The sequence below is a fragment of the Rhinopithecus roxellana genome, chromosome 20, assembly GCF_007565055.1.
Source record: "Rhinopithecus roxellana isolate Shanxi Qingling chromosome 20, ASM756505v1, whole genome shotgun sequence".
Classification (NCBI taxonomy): domain Eukaryota; kingdom Metazoa; phylum Chordata; class Mammalia; order Primates; family Cercopithecidae; genus Rhinopithecus; species Rhinopithecus roxellana.
The window spans coordinates 42,350,379-42,369,813 of record NC_044568.1 but is presented as its reverse complement, the minus strand read 5'-3'; the positions used below and the strand labels follow the sequence as shown (position 1 = coordinate 42,369,813).

At 55.3% G+C, this 19,435-nt stretch overlaps 1 protein-coding gene across 1 annotated transcript in view; it reads left to right on the top strand.

Annotated features, from left to right (window-relative positions):
• The window catches only part of CPNE2 (copine 2), a 37,858-nt gene extending 18,753 nt beyond the window's left edge, over nt 1-19,105 (top strand). The window contains exons 12-15 of the mRNA XM_030924760.1: nt 6,141-6,192; nt 8,529-8,662; nt 17,253-17,489; nt 18,684-19,105. Coding sequence (XP_030780620.1) covers nt 6,141-6,192; nt 8,529-8,662; nt 17,253-17,489; nt 18,684-18,791 — 531 coding nt within the window. The 3' untranslated portion in view covers nt 18,792-19,105. The remainder of the gene's footprint in view (nt 1-6,140; nt 6,193-8,528; nt 8,663-17,252; nt 17,490-18,683) is intronic.
• The last annotated feature ends 330 nt before the right edge of the window (nt 19,106-19,435 follow it).

Sequence of the window (19,435 nt, the reverse complement as noted above, 5' to 3'; positions counted from 1 at the left end):
TGTATTGTGTGAAATATGGACTTTTAGTGTATTCATCACCCAAATAATTTACGTTGTACCCAGTAGGTGGCATTTCATCCGTCATCCCTCCACCCCCCAACTGTGTGGAGTCCTCAGTGTCTGTTATTCCCCGCTGTGTGTCTGTTCTGTGTGCACCCATTGTTTAGCTCCGTCTTATAAGGGAGAACATGCAGTTTTTTGTTTTCTGTTTCTGAGTCATACTGGGCATCCTGTATTCTATTTGGCAACGCTAAAGACAGGGCAGTGGCATCAGTGCTGAGGCGGGGGCACTGAAGGCCTGCAGGGAGCCGAGGAGGGAACCCAACCCAGCTGGGGGCCATTAGGCTTCCTGGAGGGGGCAAGCTCTAAGCCAAGAGGGGAAAGGGAAGTAGCAGAGTGACTAGGAGTGGCAGTGGGGCAGGGGGAGCCTTCAGGGCAGAGAACAGCCTGTGCGAAGGCTGCAGGATGAGCTGGAGGAGCTGGCAGAGGTGGGTGATGGACCCTCCATTGGAGGTGAGCAGGGTGGAAACAGACGTGGGCATTAAAGGACCGTGGGGACCCCTGCAGGGACCACATAGGGGCTCATCAGCAGATTGGCATTTCTGAAGGCCTCCCCGGGCTACTGAGTGGGGCGTGGCTAGGACAAGAGTGGGCAGAGTGGAGGGCGGAGAGAAGGCGCAAGGGCAAGGAGACTCAGGGCAGAGGCCAAGACTATCTGCGTGACCAAGTGCGTGTGGGCCGAAGAGCTCACCAAGATTTCCAACTGAGCACTGAGGCAGGGGTGGTACTGCTTACTGAGATGAGGAACGGGATGGGTGCTAGGCTCGGCAGGGGAGATGGTAAGGTGGGAGTCCCAGAAGAAAGGTGGATGATGGCTGAGCACAGTGGCTCACGCCTGTAATCCCAGCACTTTGGGACGCTGAGGCAGACGGATCACTTGAGGTCAGAGAGTATGAGATCTTCCTGGCCAGCATGGTGAAACCCTGTCTCTACTAAAAATACAGAAATCAGCCCAGCGTGGTGGCATATGCCTGTAATCCCCGATACTTGGGAGGCTGAGGCAGGAGAATCACTTGAACTTGGGAGGCAGTGGTTGCCGTGAGCCGAGATTGCGCCACTGCACTCCAGCCTGGGCAACAGAGTGAGAACCTGTCACACAAAAAAAAGAAAAAAAAAAAGATAGGTTGATGATGGGTCAATGGGTTCAGGCTCTGGGGAGACAGAGAGAGACCTGGCCACCTGGGCCAGGACCCATGGTGCCACCTCTGGGAGGATGAGATTGCTAGGGAGACAGGTGGAGTGAGAAACAGCCACATGAGGTGGGGCACAATGGCTCATGCCTGTAATTTCATGCTTTGGGAGGCCAAGGCAGGAGGATTGCTTGAGCCAGGAGTTCAAGACCAGTCTGGGCAACGCAGTGAGACCCTGTCTCTACAAAATTTAAAAGTTGGCTGGGTGCAGTAGCTCACGCCTATAATCTTAGCACTTTGGGAGGCCGAGGAGGGCAGATCACAAGGTGAGGAGTTCAAGACCAGCCTGCCAATATGGTGAAACTCCATCTCTACTGAAAATACAAAAATTAGCTGGGTGTGGTGTGGGCGTCTATAATACCAGCTACCCAGGAGGCTGAGGCAGGAAGATGCCTGGAGCCCAGTAAGCTATGAGTGCACTGCACTCCAGCCTGGGTGACAGAGTGAGATCCTGTCTCTAAAAAACAAAATTAATTAATTAATTTATGTATTTAATAAAATAAAAAAAGAAACAGCTGCATGAGAGATCCAGCGGAAGCAGAGGAAGTAGAGATTGAGCCAGGCAGGCAGAGCGGGGAGGAAGCAAAGGAGGGGCAGCATGAAGCCCATAGAAAGCAAACCCATAAGTAGCAGCATTTATTGGTCCCTTAGAATGTTCTAGATACCACTCTGCCTGCTTTACCAGTTTCAACTAATTCTCACCAAAGCCAGTGAGGTAGGCCCTGTTATGAACCCATTTCGATCACTGAGGAAGCCAAGCAGTCAGGGCTCGGGGAGGAGGGAGTGGGGTTGGAGGCTGCCCCGGGCCTGGTGAGGTGAGGCTGAGAAGAGATTGCCCATTTCACTGACCACAGCTGGGGCCATTATGGCAGAGACAAGACGGGGAGGGGAGAAGGGCATGGAGACATCAGTGTGGCAGTCAGCCAGCACGGAAGTCACCCGGCTGTGAGGGAGGGGAAGGGGCAGGTCAAGCAGGAGGAGCCAGGAGAGGCATGGAGGTGAATTGAGGGGGGGTCCCTTAGGTGTGGCTGTGGGTAGTCCTGGGGCAGGAGGCGGGGACTCCTCATAGAACCCCGGGCACCAGGGGAGGGGTGGTTTGGTGGCTCAGAGATGGAGATGTCAATGAGCGCAGAAGCTATAATGCTGGGGAGTCACTGCGGACAGGGGCAGGGAATGCTGTCCCATTTTACAGGGCAGTAAACTGAGGCTTGGAGCCTCAAAGTGACTTGCCCAAGGCCATGTTCACCAACTGGACAGATGGACTCTAAAGTTTCTTCTCAGAGTCTGTTGCTTCCCCATGAGAAGCCTGTGGGGTGTGAGCCCAGAGAGCTCCTAAGTCTGCACATGGCTCTCGCTCGGCCAGTGCCCCTGCTTGGCTGCCCTGCTGTGCCGCATTGCTGTTTCCAGAATGAATTTTTGCCTCCCGCCCTTTCTGGTCCTCTCTGGGGAGGATGATTTTCACCTAGAATTTTGGGGAGTGGCCCGAGGGCCAGGGCAGGAGAGGTGGGCATCCTGGCTCCCTGTGGTGTGAGGCTACGCCTCAGATGGGACCAAAGCTGGGCCACATGATGCCATTGGGGGGGCAGGGCGAGCTGGTGCGGCTGGGCCCAGCACGAGCCCGTTGCTAGGACACCAGCCAGCTTTCAAAGAACTGAATGAGATGTTTTCTTGAGCAAAAGCCTCCTTGTAAATGTCACAGGGCGATGCTGGGGAGGCCGGGGCTTGGCCAGGCTAGAGTGCCCAGCGGTGCCAAGAAAGATGCTGCATCCAGGCTAGGAAAGGACAAATGCTGTGTCCTGCCTCCCCCGCCACGGGAGCCGCCAGGCCTGGCTCCTCTGGCCCCTCACCCTCTCTCGCATTCTGACTTGACTCACTCCTGCTGCCTGAAGCTCCTTCATTCACTCCCACCTCAGGGCCTTTGCACATAGCCTTCACTCAGCCTGCACTCCCTCTCCTGGGCTTCCGTCACCGATTTTCACCTAGAATTTCGGCGAGTGGCCTGCCCTCTGGGAGCCATGCTCACGCTCACATGAGGGCCCTTCTTCCTGCCCAGATCCCTGCCCTCATGGAACTCTGTGACTTGTTTGTGATTGCCTGGGGAAGGCACTGGGTTTCCCTCTGCCTGCATCCCAGCACCTGGCCTGCAGTGTGCACTGCGTTGTTTGTTGACAGTGAATTTGGGACCCAGCCCAGATTTGGGGCCCCAGGCCTGAGCAAACAGAGGGGTTGGTTCTCTGAGGGTGGGAAGCTAGAAGGAGCCAGAAGGAGCATGCCACCAGGCTGCCTGCCTTCGAGACCTCAGTTTCTCCCTGAGGGTGGCCCAGATGAGCCCAGAGAGGAATCCTGCCCTAGAGAGTGGCTGAGGGGCTCAGGACACATTTCCCTTTGGAGATGGCATGAGGTCTTGGCCCTTCAACGTGAGCAGAGTTACTCACATGAGGAACAGGATCTGGGCAGAAGGCATAGTCTGTGCAAAGGTCTGGGGGGAGGGGGAGCATACTCGGTGGGGAAACTGAGGCTCGGAGAGGACAGTCACTCTGAGATCCCTTGGGCTTTCTCCATGCCCCACCCCCTGCGCCCACCACCTGCCTCAGCCAGGGCCGCAGGGAGCTGAGCCTGAAGTAACTCCCTGACCTCAGGGCCGAGGCAGGCCAGGTTGGGTGAACAGGGCCATTGGCTGTCGGAAGGCAACAGGGAGTCCGAGGACAAAGGCCTGTGGCAGGCAGCCAGTCCCCAGGAGCCCCTCATCAGCTTCTGTGTCCTCCAGGAACTTGTCCTGTTTATGACTTTTCTCAGGCAAACCAGGGCAGCCAGTACGGGAGGGGCTGAGCTGCCACTGCTGGTAGCATGGACACTTGTCCCCAGGCCCCACTGTGTGACCTGGGCACTCCCTGGCCCTCTGGGAACCTCACTCTTTCCAGCTATGAAATGGAGCTGCTGGAGGAGGCAACCTCTGGGGCCTCTGGGGTGAATGGACAACCTTCCACGGCCCCCATGACCGCAGGCTGGGCCCTCCCCAAAAAAGATGGGGGGAAGAGTGGGGATGAAGAGTGGGGGGCCCGAGAAGGCAGAATATTCCTCCACCCCTATCAGCAGGGGGCTTTCCCACTGTGGTCTCTAAAATCTCCTAAAATCTGATTTTTCGGGAAGTCATTGGCCCAAGGGAGGCCTGTTTCCCTGGCAACCATTTTCTCTCTCAGACCCTCCATACAAGCCCCCCTGGTAATCTCTGTAGAGGCTCAGGAAATCTCCATGGCAACAGGGACCTCCAGCCCCCAAACCTGGAGCCCAGACTGGGGACAGGGTGAAGGGGGCCCTGGACAGGGACAGGACCCAAGAGGGACACCAGAGGACTGGCTCTGAGCCGGGCACCTAAAGCGGACAGCAAAGAACAGAAAACCCCATTCCCTGAAACAGGGAGGAATCCTCCCACCGCCTCCCCATCCCCCGGGCTACCAGGGCTGCCAGACTGAACCCCACTGCTGCATCCCTGCCCTCTCCCCCAGGAGTAGGACCAACTCCCACCCCCAGGGGAGGGGAGGGCACTGGGTCTCAGGCCTGTTTGACTGTGTGGCTCTGGTGCCTGGCTTCCCTTTTCTGGGCCTCGGTTTGTTTATTTGTAAAATGGGGACACTGGATGCAGGACAGCCTCCCAGCACCCCCATCATTGTGTCTTGGAGCTGAAGGGTCTGTCTGGGATTGTCTGTGCCCAGACAAAAGCCTTCCTCTGTAGCTGAGGACTGGGGAGGGGGTCACTTTGCCCTGGGCACCCCTCCACCCTCCTCACTGAAAATCCCTGGGGGAGGAATGCCTATGGAGGTTAGCGTGAGCTCTGGGGGCAGCCTGACCTCAGTTCAAGTCCCAGCTCTGCCCGCCAGGAAATGTGGGAAAATTCTAGTCCACTCTGTGTCTCAGGTTTGTCATCCATAAGATGAGGTGATAACAGCTGCCCTTCCAATGGGGCGTTGTGAGGAAGGAGTAAGGGGATCCCTGCACAGCACTGAATGTGGATGTAGTATGTGGTAGGAAGCGGGCTGAGGGGAATTTGGGGCGGTGGGACTGCAGGGGAGGGAAGAAAGGAGGGGCTGTCCCCCATCTGAGCTCTGCAGCATCTTCCGAGGCCCAGGTTCTGCAGGCACTGCAGTCTCACCCACAGCCCTGAACGGGGCCAGTTATGAGTCCCCCTGTACCCTGAAGCCATGCAAGCAGCAGCAGCCAGATGTGATGGGTGCAGCAGTGTCCCGGAGTGTCCAGGTCAGCCTCTGATGATCCTCCGGGGCTGGGTGCTGGGCCTGGAGGCAGAGAAGCAGGATCAGTCCCTAGGGAGCCTGTGACAGCCCCATCTGACCCCCTTGCAGCCCCTTACACTCCCTGATCGCCAGGTCAGCTCTGAGCGGGCTGTCAGCTTACCCCTGTTTGGCTATCTGGCACAAGGCAGGCTCCTCTCCAAGCCCCTTTGCTTACTATTAAGGTAGGAAAAGCCTCTGAAGCCCAGAGAAGCAGTGCTCTAATGGTAGAGCCCACATCCAGCAGTAGCAGTGATAAGGGAGCATCCTGGAACCCTGACCCACAGGGGAATCCTTGTCCCACCCAGGACTCTTAGAGGACTGATGGGGCATAGGCAGCCCCAGTCCCCAGAAGAGCCTGGGGTGACACGCCAGGGTCTCAGTTTCCTCCACTATGAGGAGAAGGTGGTTGGGCCTCTCTGTGGGTCACACCCAGCAGTGGAGGTGAAAAGCAGATGTGGGGGGTATCAGTGGTCTAGAGGAGGGTAGGGGTGGGGGTTACGAGCCAGGTGCTCTCCAAGGAAGCCTTGGCCTGGCAGTGGGTGGTGGCCTGGGTCTGGGTTTGGGGGCGGGAGGCTGCAGCTCTTTTTTCTCTGCGTTTCAGGTCTCCCATGAGTTTGCCATCAACTTCAACCCCACCAACCCCTTCTGCTCAGGTGAGTGTCAGACCCGCCTGTAGCCGCCCAGTGTTTGCGACAGGCCTGGCCAGCTCCCTGGGTGGAGGGTGGGCAGAGGACAGGTTTTCATTTCTTTCTCCTTTCTCCTCCCCCTCACTGTTGCTCAGAGTGACAGAGCGGGAAGAGCTACAGTTTGGAGTCAGATAGTGCTGGATTCAAGGCCAGCTGCTGCCCTTCCTAGCTGTAGGACCTTGGAAAGGTCACTGTACCTCTTGGGCCTTTGCCTCCTTACCTGCTCCAGGATAGCTATGATGGCTGCTCTTCTCACTTTACTGGGTGGTTTGGTCAGAATTACAGGAAGCCACTGACAGGAAACCCTGTGTAAACCAGGAGGAGGTGAGGGTGGCACCAGACACACCTGCTTTTACCTCCTTCCCACCCGCCCCCTTGCTGGGAAGGCCAGCCCTGCTCTCGGAGTACTTGGCAGGGGATCAGGAGGAGGCAGGGGCTGGGAAGTGAGTGTGGTGTCTGTGTTCATCCCCACCCCTGGGCCTAAGAGGATTTCTGAGTCTCCTAGGGACAGTTAAGAAACTATTAGAGGCCGGATGCCATGGCTCATGCCTGTAATCCCAGCACTTTGAGAAGCTAGGCAGGACGAGCACGTGAGCTCAAGTTCAAGACCAGCCTGGGCAATAGAGGGAGACCCCATTTCTACAAATTAAAAAAATTACCCAGGCATAGTGGCATATGCCTGTGGTCCCAGCTACTCAGGAGGCTGAGGTGGGAGGAAAGAAAGAGATGGGGAGGGAAGGGGAGGGTCATACCTGTAATCTCAGCACTTTGGAAGGCCAAGGTGGATGGATCAGAGGTCAGGAGTTCAAGACCAGCCTGGCCAAGATTGTGAAACCCCCGTCTGTACTAAAACAAAAATTAGCCAGGCGTGGTGGTGCGCACCTGTAATCCCAGCTACTCAGGAGGCTGAGGTGGGAGAATCGCTTGACCCAGGTGTCAGAGGTTGCAGTGAGGCGGGATTGTGCCACTGCACTCCAGCCTAGGTAACAGAATGAGACTCCATCTCAAAAAAAAAAAATAATAATAATAATTTAAAAAAAAAAGAAGAAAGGAAGGAGAAAAAGAAAGGAAGGAGAGAGACAAAGAAAAGGAAAGGAAAGAGAGAGAGAGAAAAAGAAAGAGAGAGAAAAAAGAGGAAGGAAGGAAGGAAGGAGGGAAGGAAGGAGGGAAAAAAGAAAAGGAAAGAAAGAAAGGGAGAGAGAGAGAAAAGGAAGGAAGGAAGGAAGACGGAAGGGAGGGATAGAGGAAGGAGGAAGAAAAGTCTGAGTCAAGGAGGGGGATGCATGTGGGTATGGAAGAGGGCTGTTTCTACCATCATAAGACCTTTCGGCCTAGGACTTGGCTTCAACATAGCATCTACCTTCCCTGGGGATCTCCAAAGCTGGGCCAGGGTGTCTGATTTGGGATAGATCTCCAGTGACATTTTGGTTGGTCAACTTCATCCCTGGCCAGAGGCCTTCTGGGTAGGGCTACATGGCACTGTGCTCACAACAGCAGCTATTTACAGAGCGCCTACTCTGTACAGACACTGTGCAAATGCCTCGATTCCCCAACCCTGAACAGAAGCCATAGCATGTCCAGAATGGACCTCCAGATGGCTTCCCATTGTCTCCAAGCATCACTGCAAGCTTTGCCAAGCCCCTTCTCTGGAAAGGCCTGAGAGACCCCCCTCCTGCCAACTGCCAGAGTGTAGATTGTCAGTCCCATTGACAGACAAAGACGTAGCCTCAGAAAGATTAAACCACTTGCCCCAGGTCCCACAGCTAAGAAAGGCAGGATTCAGGCCGGACACGGTGGCTCACCCCTGTAATCCCAGCACTTTGGGAGGCCCAGGTGGGCAGATCACCCGAGGTCAGGAGTTTGAGACCAGCCTAGGCAACATAGCAAAACCCCGTGTCTACTAAAAATACAAAAATTAGCCGGGCGTGGTGGCACATGCCTGTAATCCCAGCTACTCGGGAGGCTGAGGCAGGAGAATTCTTGAACCTGGGAGGTGGAGGTTGCAGTGAACTGACATCCTGTCACTGCACTCCAACCTGGGCGGGAGAGCAAGACTCTTTCTCAAAAAAAAAAAAAAAAAGGCAGGATTCAAACTCTTCAGGCCTGTCTGACTTCACATTCAGGGATCTTGACTTTTTACCATGCTGGCCTTCCCTCTGGGAGCTTCCAGTCTCACGAGGCCTATGCCAGCCGTGGCAGGGACATTTTGGGTAAGCATGAAATAGATGCTTCATCAGCAGTGGGATGAGAGCGGGTGTGGGTTCAGGGACACCTGGCTGATCCAGACTCTTCTCCCGAGGCAGGTGTGGATGGTATCGCCCAGGCGTACTCAGCTTGCCTGCCCCACATCCGCTTCTACGGTCCTACCAATTTCTCCCCCATCGTCAACCACGTGGCTCGGTTTGCGGCCCAGGCCACACAGCAGCAGACGGCCACGGTGAGTAGTCAGCTGCAAGCCAGGCATGCCAGGAACCACGCACATCCTCTGGGCTGGGGAGTAGGATATTCTGCCTTCCCTTTGCTCTAAATCCTAGTGGACACCTCTGGGCCTCAATTTACCTTCACGTATTGTAAGAGAGTTGAGTCAAGCTCCTGGCTTCCTGGAGCACAGACTGGAGAAAGTAAATCCATTCGTGCTGAGCGGGAGGCAGGGCTGTGATCAATGGGAGCTGTCTCCCCAGGGTGAGGCACTGGTTATTCCCATAAGAGAAACAAGATGGAAAACTGGAGGCGGTGATCCCTGAGGCCCTAATGCTGACCCTTCCGAGCCACCTAGTTCTAATCACAGCTGCCCCTGCCTCACACTGAGGGCTGCTGAACTGTCTGGCCCTGGCCCTACACTCAGCAGCAAGCCTAGAGCCTCACTGCCCCAGCCTGAGGCTGCCAAGGCAGCTGCGTGGCATCTGGAATATATGGTGAGCAGCCATCCCAGGCATCTGCAACTCTGGTCTCCCTTCCCTTCTCCCGCCCCCAGCTGCAGGCTGGCTCCCAGGCAGGCCCTACTGGCAGGACCTGATGCCAGTGATGGGGTCACCAAGGGTCACCTTGCCCACCTCCCAATTTCCACCATGACCTGCCCTTGCCTCCCTCTGCAGTATGAGTTGAGGGGTCTTCTCCCCCTGCCCTAAGGGCAGTTCTCTGATGTCCCTTCTGCCGTCTCCTGACCTTGGGGACCTGACTGACCTACATGCCCTTTGCATAGGACTTCTCAGCCCCTGACCCAGCCCTGCTCCTCAGGCTCCAGCGCCATGATGGGGCATCAGGCACCCAGCCCGGAGCTGTGGATGCTGGTCTGGGTTGAGGAGACTTGACTCCATTTCCTTTCTGGCCACCACCTCCTGGGAGACCTCGGCCAGCCCCCACCCCTTTCTCATCTTCTACCTCCATTGAAAGAAGAGGGTTGCTGAAGTCGCTTCTAGAGTGTTCATTTCACTAGATTCTAAAATATCCCAAATTCACCCACTTCCCCATGGCCACAGGTCTCACTGGACCCTGCAGCCGCCCTCACCACTCCTCACACCACCACTCCACACACTACCGTTTGTTTCCCCCACTGGAGGGTCATATCCAGCCGCTGCCCTGCCAAAAACCCTCCGCCATCAGATTGGATCCTCTGAGGCCAGCCTCTGCCTTCCTTACCGACCCCCTCACTGACTGCACAGCCCCTTCCTTCTCTTAGGATGATTCTGCCACCCAAACCCCTCTGTGTTCCTCAAGCAATCCCAGCTGTTCCCCCGCAGGTCCTTCCTGGACTCTGCAGAGCCCTCCCTCAGGGCCTCCTCCCCCAAGCAGCCTTCCCTAACCACCTATCTGAAGCAGATCTCTTGCCTTCTCTGCCTGTTCCTGGCTGACCCTGATGATGGTCGGCAACATCTAGTTCACATCCTTCTTTCCACGCCTGGTCCAGCGCCTGGGCTGTGCAGGCTCATCGTGCTCTGTGAATGGATGAAGTCAGCGCTGGCTGAGGGATGTGAGCTGTACAAGTTCAGTCAGAGCCTCCTCCCCCAGGGAAAGGGACCTGGTCCCATGCCTAAGGGAACCATCTAGGGGAAGGAGGCACCTGGTCATCAGGGAGGTGGCAGTTGGCTTCCGGGAGATGGTGGGAAAGATAGTGCAACCGCCCAGTGGGTTCACCTTGCCTGCTGCCTAGACAGAACTGATTTATCAAGACAGGGGAATTGCAATGGAGAAAGAGTAATTCACACAGAGCTGGTTGTGCAGGAGACCGGACTTTTATTATTACTCAAATCAGTCTCTCCGGGCATTTGGGGATCAGAGTTTTTAAAGACAATTTGGCGGGTAGAAGCTTGGGAAGTGGTGAGTGCTGATTGGTCAGGCTGGAGATGGAATCATAGGGGGTCAAAGTGAGGTTTTCTTGCTGTCTCTGTTCCTGGGTGCGATGGCAGAACTGACTGAGCCACATTACCGGTCTGGGTGGTGTCAGCTGATCCATGGAGTGCAGGGGCTGCAAAATATCTCAAGCACTGATCTTAGGTTTCACAATAGTGACATTATCCCCAATTTGGGGGAGGTTCAGACTCTTGCAGCCAGAGGCTGCATGACCCCTAAACTGTAATTTCTAATCTGTAGCTGATTTGTTAGTCCTGCAAAGACATACTGGACCCCAGGCAAGAAGAGGGTCTTTTTGGGAATGGGCTGTTACTGGTTTGTTTCAGAGTCAAACCATGAACTGAATCCATTCCCAAAGTTAGTTTGGCCTACACCCAGGAATAAACAAGGACAGTTGAAGGGTTAGAAGCAAGATAGAGTCAGTTAGGTCTGATTTCTTTTGCTGTCATAATTTCTTCAGTTATAATTTTGCAAAGGCGGTTTCCATAGGAGCGGGGAGGGTCAGAGCCTGTTCTGATGGTTCAGGAGGCAGCAGAGGGTCTGTGGGAAAAATGGGTACCCTGGAGTGGCGGGTGCCAGGGTTTGAATCCTGCCGCTATCCCTTCCTCACTGTGTGACTTGGACAAGTCACACAGTGACAGGCCAGCAAACAAGGACAGGCCAGCAGAGAGCTCAGGGAAGAGCGGCCCGGGTAGAGGGAACAGCAAGCGCAGGACGCGGAGGCAGTGCCCAGCCGGAAGGAGCTCAGAGTGCCAGAAGGAGCGTCCTGGCAACCCTGAGCCTGGGGCATGTTTCTCCTTATGGAATGGAATGTTTCCGGCTCTGAACCCATTTCCTCTTTTTGTTTTTTGAGACAGAGTTTCACTCTTGTTGCCCAGGCTGGAGTGCAATGGTGTAATCTCAGCTCACTGCAACCTCCGCCTTCTGGGTTCAAGCGATTCTCCTGCCTCAGCCTCCTGAGTAGCTGGGATTACAGGTGCCCACCAACACACCCGGCTAATTTGGTATTTTTAGTAGAGATAGGGTTCCACCGTGTTGGCCAGGCCTGTCTCGAACTCCTGTCCTCAGATGATCCTCCCGCCTCAGCCTCCCAAAGTGCTGGGATTACAGGTGTAAGCCACTGCACCCAGACCCATTTCCTCTTATGAAATGGGCGTAGTAAACCCCTAGTGTGCTGTGAGGACCTGGGTGCAGGCTTAATGGGCAGTAACTGGGAAAGGCCTGGGAGGGATTTTTTTTTTTTTTGAGACAAAGTCTCATTCTGTTGCCCAGGCTGCAGTGCAGTGACACAGTCTCAGCTCACTGCAATCTTCACCTCCTGGATTAAAGTGATTCTCCTGACTCAACCTCCTGAATAGCTGGGATTACAAGCACCTGCCACCATGCTGGGCTAATTTTCGTATTTTTAGTAGAGACAGAGTTTCACTATGTTGGCCAAGCTGGTCTTGAACTCCTGACCTCAACTAATCCGCCCACCTCAACCTCCCAAAGTGCTGGGATTACAGGCGTGAGCCACGGCACCTGGCTGGGATTTTTTTTTTTTTTTTTTTTTAATTCCTGGGGTTGCTGGGCTAGAACTGGCTAGAGAGGGCACAGCAAGAGGCAGGCTTCAGCTTGCACTCCCTCCTGTTTGGGTGCCAGGCCATTGTCCCACCCAGTCTTGTCCACCTGAGCAGGTTTCAAAGGGATAGAAAAAGAAAGTCCTGCATGTTTGTTTAAGGGGAAAAATGTGGGGCAGGGAGTGGGCCTGTAGCCCAGTGTTAGCGCCAAGGCCCTTTCACCACTGCACCTGCAGAGCCGGGGCAGGACTGGGTAGGGAGGTGGAGGACCGGGGCAGGACCTGGGGAGAGGTGGGTCTGTGTCTGCTGGACCCAGATCTGAGGAGGTTTGGGCCCCAGGAAAGGCCAGGAAGGGTATTTGTGTGTTCTGGGGAGCAGCTGCGGAGAGCTCCCCAGAGGGAAGAAGCAGAAGGACTTGAGGCCCAACCACCTGGTGCTAGTCCTCTGGACATCCCAGCCACTTCTACTGCGACTTGGTCCTCCCAGCCTGGGGGAGGCAGCCACCTCCTGGCTCCCTTCTGCTGGAAAAGCTCTGTCACCCACCCAGGCTGTGTGATCTCAGGGCATGTCTGAGCATGTCTAACCTGCAGGAGTGGGCCCAAGGGGCCTGTATCAGGCCCTCCCACTCTGATGTCCAAGAACAGTCAAGGCCATTCTCTACCTCCTGCCTTACCTTATCTCCTTGGCCTCAGGGTGCACCAGTGGAGGGGAGGTGGGGTTGCCTGGTGGTTCGGCCTCAAGCTCTGGGAGGTTCAAATCCCAGCTCCCCCACTTGCTGACTTTGTGGGACCCAGAGCTGGTAGCTTAAACTCTGTGAACTTGTTTCGTCTGTGCGACGAGGATAATGGAAACAGTTCCTGCCTTCTAGAACTAGCTAGGCATAGAAATTGCTCAGCATAGTGCCTGGCACACATAAAGTGCTTCCCTGCTGGCCAAATCTTTTGGGGACAGCTCTTGGGCTAGCATTCGGTGATGCCAAGCACAATTAATCCCAAAGCAAAAGGAAGTCATTTATGAATTATCCCCTGATGCTTTTGTCAGCCGTTTTTTAGTTTGGGGAAGAATATTTGGTGTGGCTTCACCCTCCCCATCCCCAGACATATGTGCACCGATGCACACCCACGTACAGGAAATTGAGAGCAGGTGGTGGAAGCCTCTCTCTAGGCAGGGCTGCACTCTCCCATTCATTCACTCAACACATCTTTACCGAGCAACTTCTGCATAGCACTGGGGAGACCATGATGAGTGAGACAGGGCCTCTGCCCTCCAGTGCCTGCAGTCTAGTGAGGAGCCCTAGGCCAGGAGCAGGAGACAGGGGGACTAAGCCCAGTTGGAGGGCTCAGGAAAGGCTTCTTGGGAAAGTGACATGTGAGCTGAAACTTGGAGGATGCTTGAGTTAGCCTCATAAAGGATGTGTGCGCGTGGAGTGTCTCAGGCGGAGGGAACGGCACGTGCAGAGGCCTGGAGGTTTGGTGTGTGGGTGTACCGGAATGAAGGAATGTGTTGAAAGAGGAGGAGGTGGGGTGAGGTGAGGCTGAAAGGTAGGCCAGCTCCTGTGGGGCCTCAGAAGCCATTGAGAAATCTGGGTTTTCTCTGGAGGGCGGTGGGGAGCCACTGGAAGGTCTTATGCAGGTTTGAGTGGGCCTTGCGGGGACTCCTATCTCAGGCCTTCATCTTTCCCTCTGCCTCGGCCCCTGAGACCTGGGCCTTGCTATTCATGGCCCATTCCTGGTTGGTCGCCCAGGTGTCTGTTGTCCCAGTGGAGGGGGAGCTGGGAAGCTGCCAGCTCCCTGGGAATTCCACCTACTCCCCTGGCAGGGTCCTCAGCAGCCAACTTCCCTGAAATGAGCCAGGGAGTAAGTGCAACTTCCCTAGACTCTGCCTGGAACTGTTGTGGTCAAGTCAATTTCTTATAAATCAAATCACACGTTAAATGCATTAGGGGAAGCAGTTGTTTACAGCCCTAGAAACCTGAAAAACCTCGGGGTAAAGGCAAGAGTTGCTTCATCCTTTTTGGGAGTTGGGTTTCGGGATTCAGTCTGACAGTGATGGGCTGTTTCCAGAGGTGGCAATGCTGGGGACAGGGTGAACCAGGACCATCTGCACGGACAGCAGAGCCTGCAGAGCCTCTTCCAACCCCTCACACCCGATTCCACCCTCCGTTCTCTCCATCCATAACCCCTTCCCCTTTGATCTGTCCTGGGGGTAGGGCTGTGTAATAGACGTTTGAGGCTCCTGAACAACTCTGGCTTTGTCCAGGCTGGGTGGGAAGCCGGGGACTTGTCAGCTGCACTTCCGCTGCCGAGGTCTGGGCTGCTGACCTCAGGCGTGGCTGGGCACTCGCTGAGGCCAGGCCCCTGGATGTGGGCATGGTGGCTGGCTGATTGGCACACAGGGGTGCGGGTTAAAGTCCAGTACCAGGGCTCTGGGCCCCACCCTGGGCTGCTATCCTGGACATTCAGGCCCTCAGACACTGGCGTGCTAGGTGGGAAGAAAGCTTTTCCCTGCCAGGCCCCTCTGCTGGAGACAATGACAGGCCACTGGTGCCAGTGGGCGGTGGAGGAGGACATCATGTAAAGAGCCCCAGAGTCAGCCAGGCTGGGTTCAGTCTGGACTGTGCCAGTTCCCGGCTGTGAGGCCTCAACAAGTTACATCACCTCTCTGAGTTCGACTCCTCTAGAATGGGAGTCTGTGTGAGGGTGACAGGCAGGGTCTGGGTAGTGCCGTCACTGTGTGGTATCACCTCCTCTGGCCACTGGTGCCCACAGTCCTGCAGGAACTGTCTGCCCCCAGGCTCCCCAGGGAGTGGGAGCTGCCAGCTAAGAGGGAGGCCCAGGCCTGAGTCCCACACATCTCCTAGGCATGGGGCTGATAGAAACGAGGGAGCCAGGAGGGCCACGTGCAGAGGGAGTGGGCACTGCCTGCCTGAGCTGGAACGGGCTTGGAGACAGATCCCACCCACTGAAAGGTGGGGCCCGTTAGACCAAGGCCAAGCATTCTTTTCTTTCCTCATTGTCCGGCCTCTTAGTGTCTTTCCACCTGTCTGCTTAGGTGTCCCAGAAATATTGCCCTGGACTGTTTCTGATGGTATTGAGGTGGGGTTGGAGGGCCGCCTAAGGGAAGGGGCCCAGGAACGATGGTGGACTGTCCGGGGTAGGGTCTGGATGGGCTTCTGAGGCCCCTCACAACCAGGGATGGGGGGCTGGCAACAGCAGCCCTCCACTGTGGGATTCAGGCCGCCATCTCCATGGCAACAGGTATCCCCAGCCAAGGGATTGGTCTCTTAAAGGCACAGTGCTGGAGCTAGACCACTGCTGCCTGGAGCTGGGGTTGAGGATGGTGGGGTCCGTGTCTCCACACAGCTCACCCTGCTCCTTCCCTCCACAGTTGTACTTGGGGGGCAGACAGGGGGACAAGACACCTTGGAGGGCTGAGCTTGTAGCCTCTACAACCTCCCCAGGGAAGAAGCGGCTTTGCTGGATATGAAGGTGGCCAAGGGCTGACCTGGGGTCCAGCTTAGTTCCACCCTCCTTAGCTCCATGACCTTGACTAGTCCAGGCCCCAGTTTCCTCTTCTGGAAGATGAAAGCCCCAAATAGAATATGAAGACCACAAGAGCTGATCTGTTGATGTTAGGGGTGGGGGAAACTCAGCTTCCCCTAAAGGGTCAGTGGGTACTAAGGACATAGCTGAGCTGAAAATGAGTTCTTGGCTGGGTGCGGTGGCTCACGTCTGTAATCCCAGCACTTTGGGAGGCTGAGGCAGGTGGATCACCTGAGGTCAGGAGTTTGAGACCAGCCTGGTCATCGTGGTGAAACCCCATCTCTACTAAAAATACAAAAATTAGCAGGGCATGGTGGCGGGTGCCTATAATCCCAGCTACTTGGGAGGCTGAGGCAGGAGAATCGCTTGAACCCAGGAGTTGGAGGTTGCAGTGAGCCCAGGTCGTGCCACTGTACTCCAGCCTGGGCGACAGAGTGAGACTCAGTCTAAAAAAAAAGAGTTCTTGGCCGATTTGGAATCCTGGGCCCTCACCCTCAGATGGTCCAGTGAGCCTCCCTGCACTTCACTCAGGCACACCCCGGCCCCACTTCACAGTTTGTATTTTATATATCTCCCACACTAATTATTCAGTATTTTTTAGATTTAATTTATAAAGAAACTCTATATCCCAGTGTATGTGAAAAAAGCAGTATCACTTGCCATAAATAGAGAGTAACAAAAATAAACACAACAAGCTGTACAATGGTATTAAAGTCTAGCTGGAGACTATTGTCTCAAGTTCTGGGCTTCCTGCCTTCCCTTTCTGTTGATAAGGAAGCTCAGCAAATGTTAGATGTGAAAGACACAGTAGTACCAAACCAAGACTTGCTCCTGGGCGCAGTTCAGAGAATTGAAAGGCCACTGCAAACCAGTCCTCTTCCCGGGGTGACTTGATGGTGCTCAGTGCTGTGTTTGGGATGTGACCCAAATCGACTGATTTGCCAGCAGAGTCCCACACTCCTGGAAGCCCTGGCCCAGATGACCTGCTTTAGCTCCTGCAAGGTGTCTCAGATTGCCGTGTTGAGTAGGGAATGGAGGGGGTCACAGGTGCCCATGCCCAGGTGCAGCAGAGAGGAGGAGACCGATCCCAGAGCAGCCCGTCAGCCAGATGTGTCCTCCTGCACCAGCCGTGGGCCTGTCGGGAATGCAGCTGACTGGGCCACTGCCACATGTCAGGCACATTATCTGCAACAAATCCCACTCTGCAGATGAAGAAACTGAAGCACTACAAGTCAAGTCAGTTGCCTAGAGTCCTACAGTGTAGCAACCGGCAAGGCCAGGCCAGAGTCCAGGGCTCTCAGAGGCCACAAGGGGGAGTCTAAGATAACACACAGCACAGGAGGGGAGAGCGGTTTGCACTTCCTGCTGTGACCAGGTCAGAGTTTAGAGCGTGAGAGGCCTGCAGGGGTTGGGTGCCGAGAGCAGGATGCATAGGGAGTTGTCTGGGACTTGGCTGCAGCTGGGTAAGATGCACTGCCTCCCTCCAGGACTCAGAGGGTTTGGGGTGAAGGAGGGAAGGAGAAGGGGTGCCAGGGCCTCGGCCTTGCTGAGTGTCCCGTTGACCCCCTCCCCGCAGCAGTACTTCATCCTCCTCATCATCACGGACGGGGTCATCAGTGACATGGAGGAGACGCGGCATGCCGTGGTGCAGGCTTCCAAGCTGCCCATGTCCATCATCATCGTGGGCGTGGGCAATGCCGACTTCGCTGCCATGGAATTCCTAGATGGGGACAGCCGCATGCTGCGGTCCCACACGGGGGAGGAGGCAGCCCGCGATATTGTGCAGTTCGTTCCCTTTCGAGAGTTCCGCAACGTGAGTGTGGGCCTGGGCTGGGAGGCAGCGGTTACAGGACCCCAGGCACCATAGCTCATAATCAAGCTTGAGAGTCTTGGGTTGTCTGGCCCAATCCTAGACTTCTCCACTCCATTGACTATGCTCTTCTGAGGGCCTGCTATGGCCAGGTGCCATGCCAGGCCTTGCCCTGGTGGTGGCCATTGTGATAGTGTGCGCACTTGCTTCCATAAACTGATGGAACATGGAGCTGTGGGCATCTAGCCTGAGGCTCTGGGGTGGGGCTTCCTAGAGGACCTGCCCTCTAGTGGGGTCTGATGAGAGGCTCGGGCTATCCATGTGGTGTAAAGTGCGGGAGGAGAGAGGGGTTTTCCTGATCATCACACCCCAGCCAGCTCCCTCATTTTGCAGATGGAAAACAAGGCCTCCCCGTCATCTTAGGTTGACCTCCTCTCCCTAAAGGGCTCTGCCTGGGAGAGTGGTGTCCCCTGCCTTGTTCCTGGAAGTGGCTCTGGCTTTATTTGCAGGTGATCCCAGGTCTGCCCACAAGGAGGCCAGGGTTGGCTTCCTGATCACTGCCCTAGCAGCAGGGCCCATGAGGAGTCCCATAGGGGAGCAGTCTCTCCCCTGTACTACTGGCTGGGGACTTAACCCAGCCTCAGCAAGAACTGCCCACGGTGGTTTGCACCCAGTGGCCCTCACCTCTCTGCCCAGCATCCTCTGGGGTTGCCTGCGATGGTTCTACTCCTTCCTCTGGAGCATTCGCTTCCTGAGGACAAACGCTGGGCATCAGTCACCCCTTCATGCACAGGTCGGTGACCGAGTACCTCCATGTGCCTGGCCTGTGGCTGGCCGTTCACCAGTGAACCAGACTGTTAGGCCCATTTATTCCCACCAAGAAGGTGCTCAGGAGATGTTTGCCAGATGCATAGGTGCTTCCCACAGACGGAGTCATCCTAACCCATTACTCCCAGGCATCTCAAGTGCTCCAGGTAACACTTACACCTGACTAAAGGAAGGTAATGTGATCAGGGGGAATTTCAGGCCTGGGCTGAGAAGAGGGACGCCACTTGCAGACAGCCCTGGCCCGCAGCCCTAATTTTGTCCTCAAAGGACACCTGCTGCAGCAGCCCTCTGGGCATAGTGCCGCTCACAACTTCCGGTCATTAATCCTTATTCTCTCTCTTCCCCACCCCACCCTCGTCCACCCTGCAGGCAGCAAAAGAGACCTTGGCCAAAGCTGTGCTGGCGGAGCTGCCCCAACAAGTTGTGCAGTATTTCAAGCATAAAAACCTGCCCCCCACCAACTCGGAGCCCGCCTGAGCTCCAGTGCCCAGCAGCAGCATGTCGGCTGAGCCTCCCGCCCTCCCCCAGGAACATGCACGCTCACCCTGCTTCCTTGTGGGTGGCCTTTTTTTACCAATCCACATTTTTATTTTTTACAACCGGACCTCCACCCCCAACTTCCTCCAGCCCAGCTGGGCTTCCTTTGTTGGAGTCAACTGTTGATGCTTCCAGGCCAAACTGGGTTCCTCTCCTCCTCTCCCCACCTTTGCCATTCTTAAGTATTGAATGTACTTTGTATAATTTTAGTGGAATTATTATTGTTATTGAGAATAAAATTTTTACAATCATAACTGGCTTTTTCCAAGTAACTATATGCAGACTCTGATGAAAGGAACGTGTCCTTGGTGCATACTTCGTGTCGTAGCCTGCACCTAATTAATTCCGGCTGTTTTTTTTTTAATACTGTGACTGTGTTCTATTTGTTATATACTCAGGGTAATAAACGAGTTTCAGACGTCCCTGCGTCAGCTCCTTCCTCAGCAGGGACCTGACAGGCTCACTGATCTGAGAAAGGAAATGGAAGATGAAAATCCACCCTGCAAGTCTGCTAAGTTGGTGTAGTCATCTCTGCATGGGGACATGCATTCCAGATGATAAGCTGTTAAATCGCTGCCAGTTAA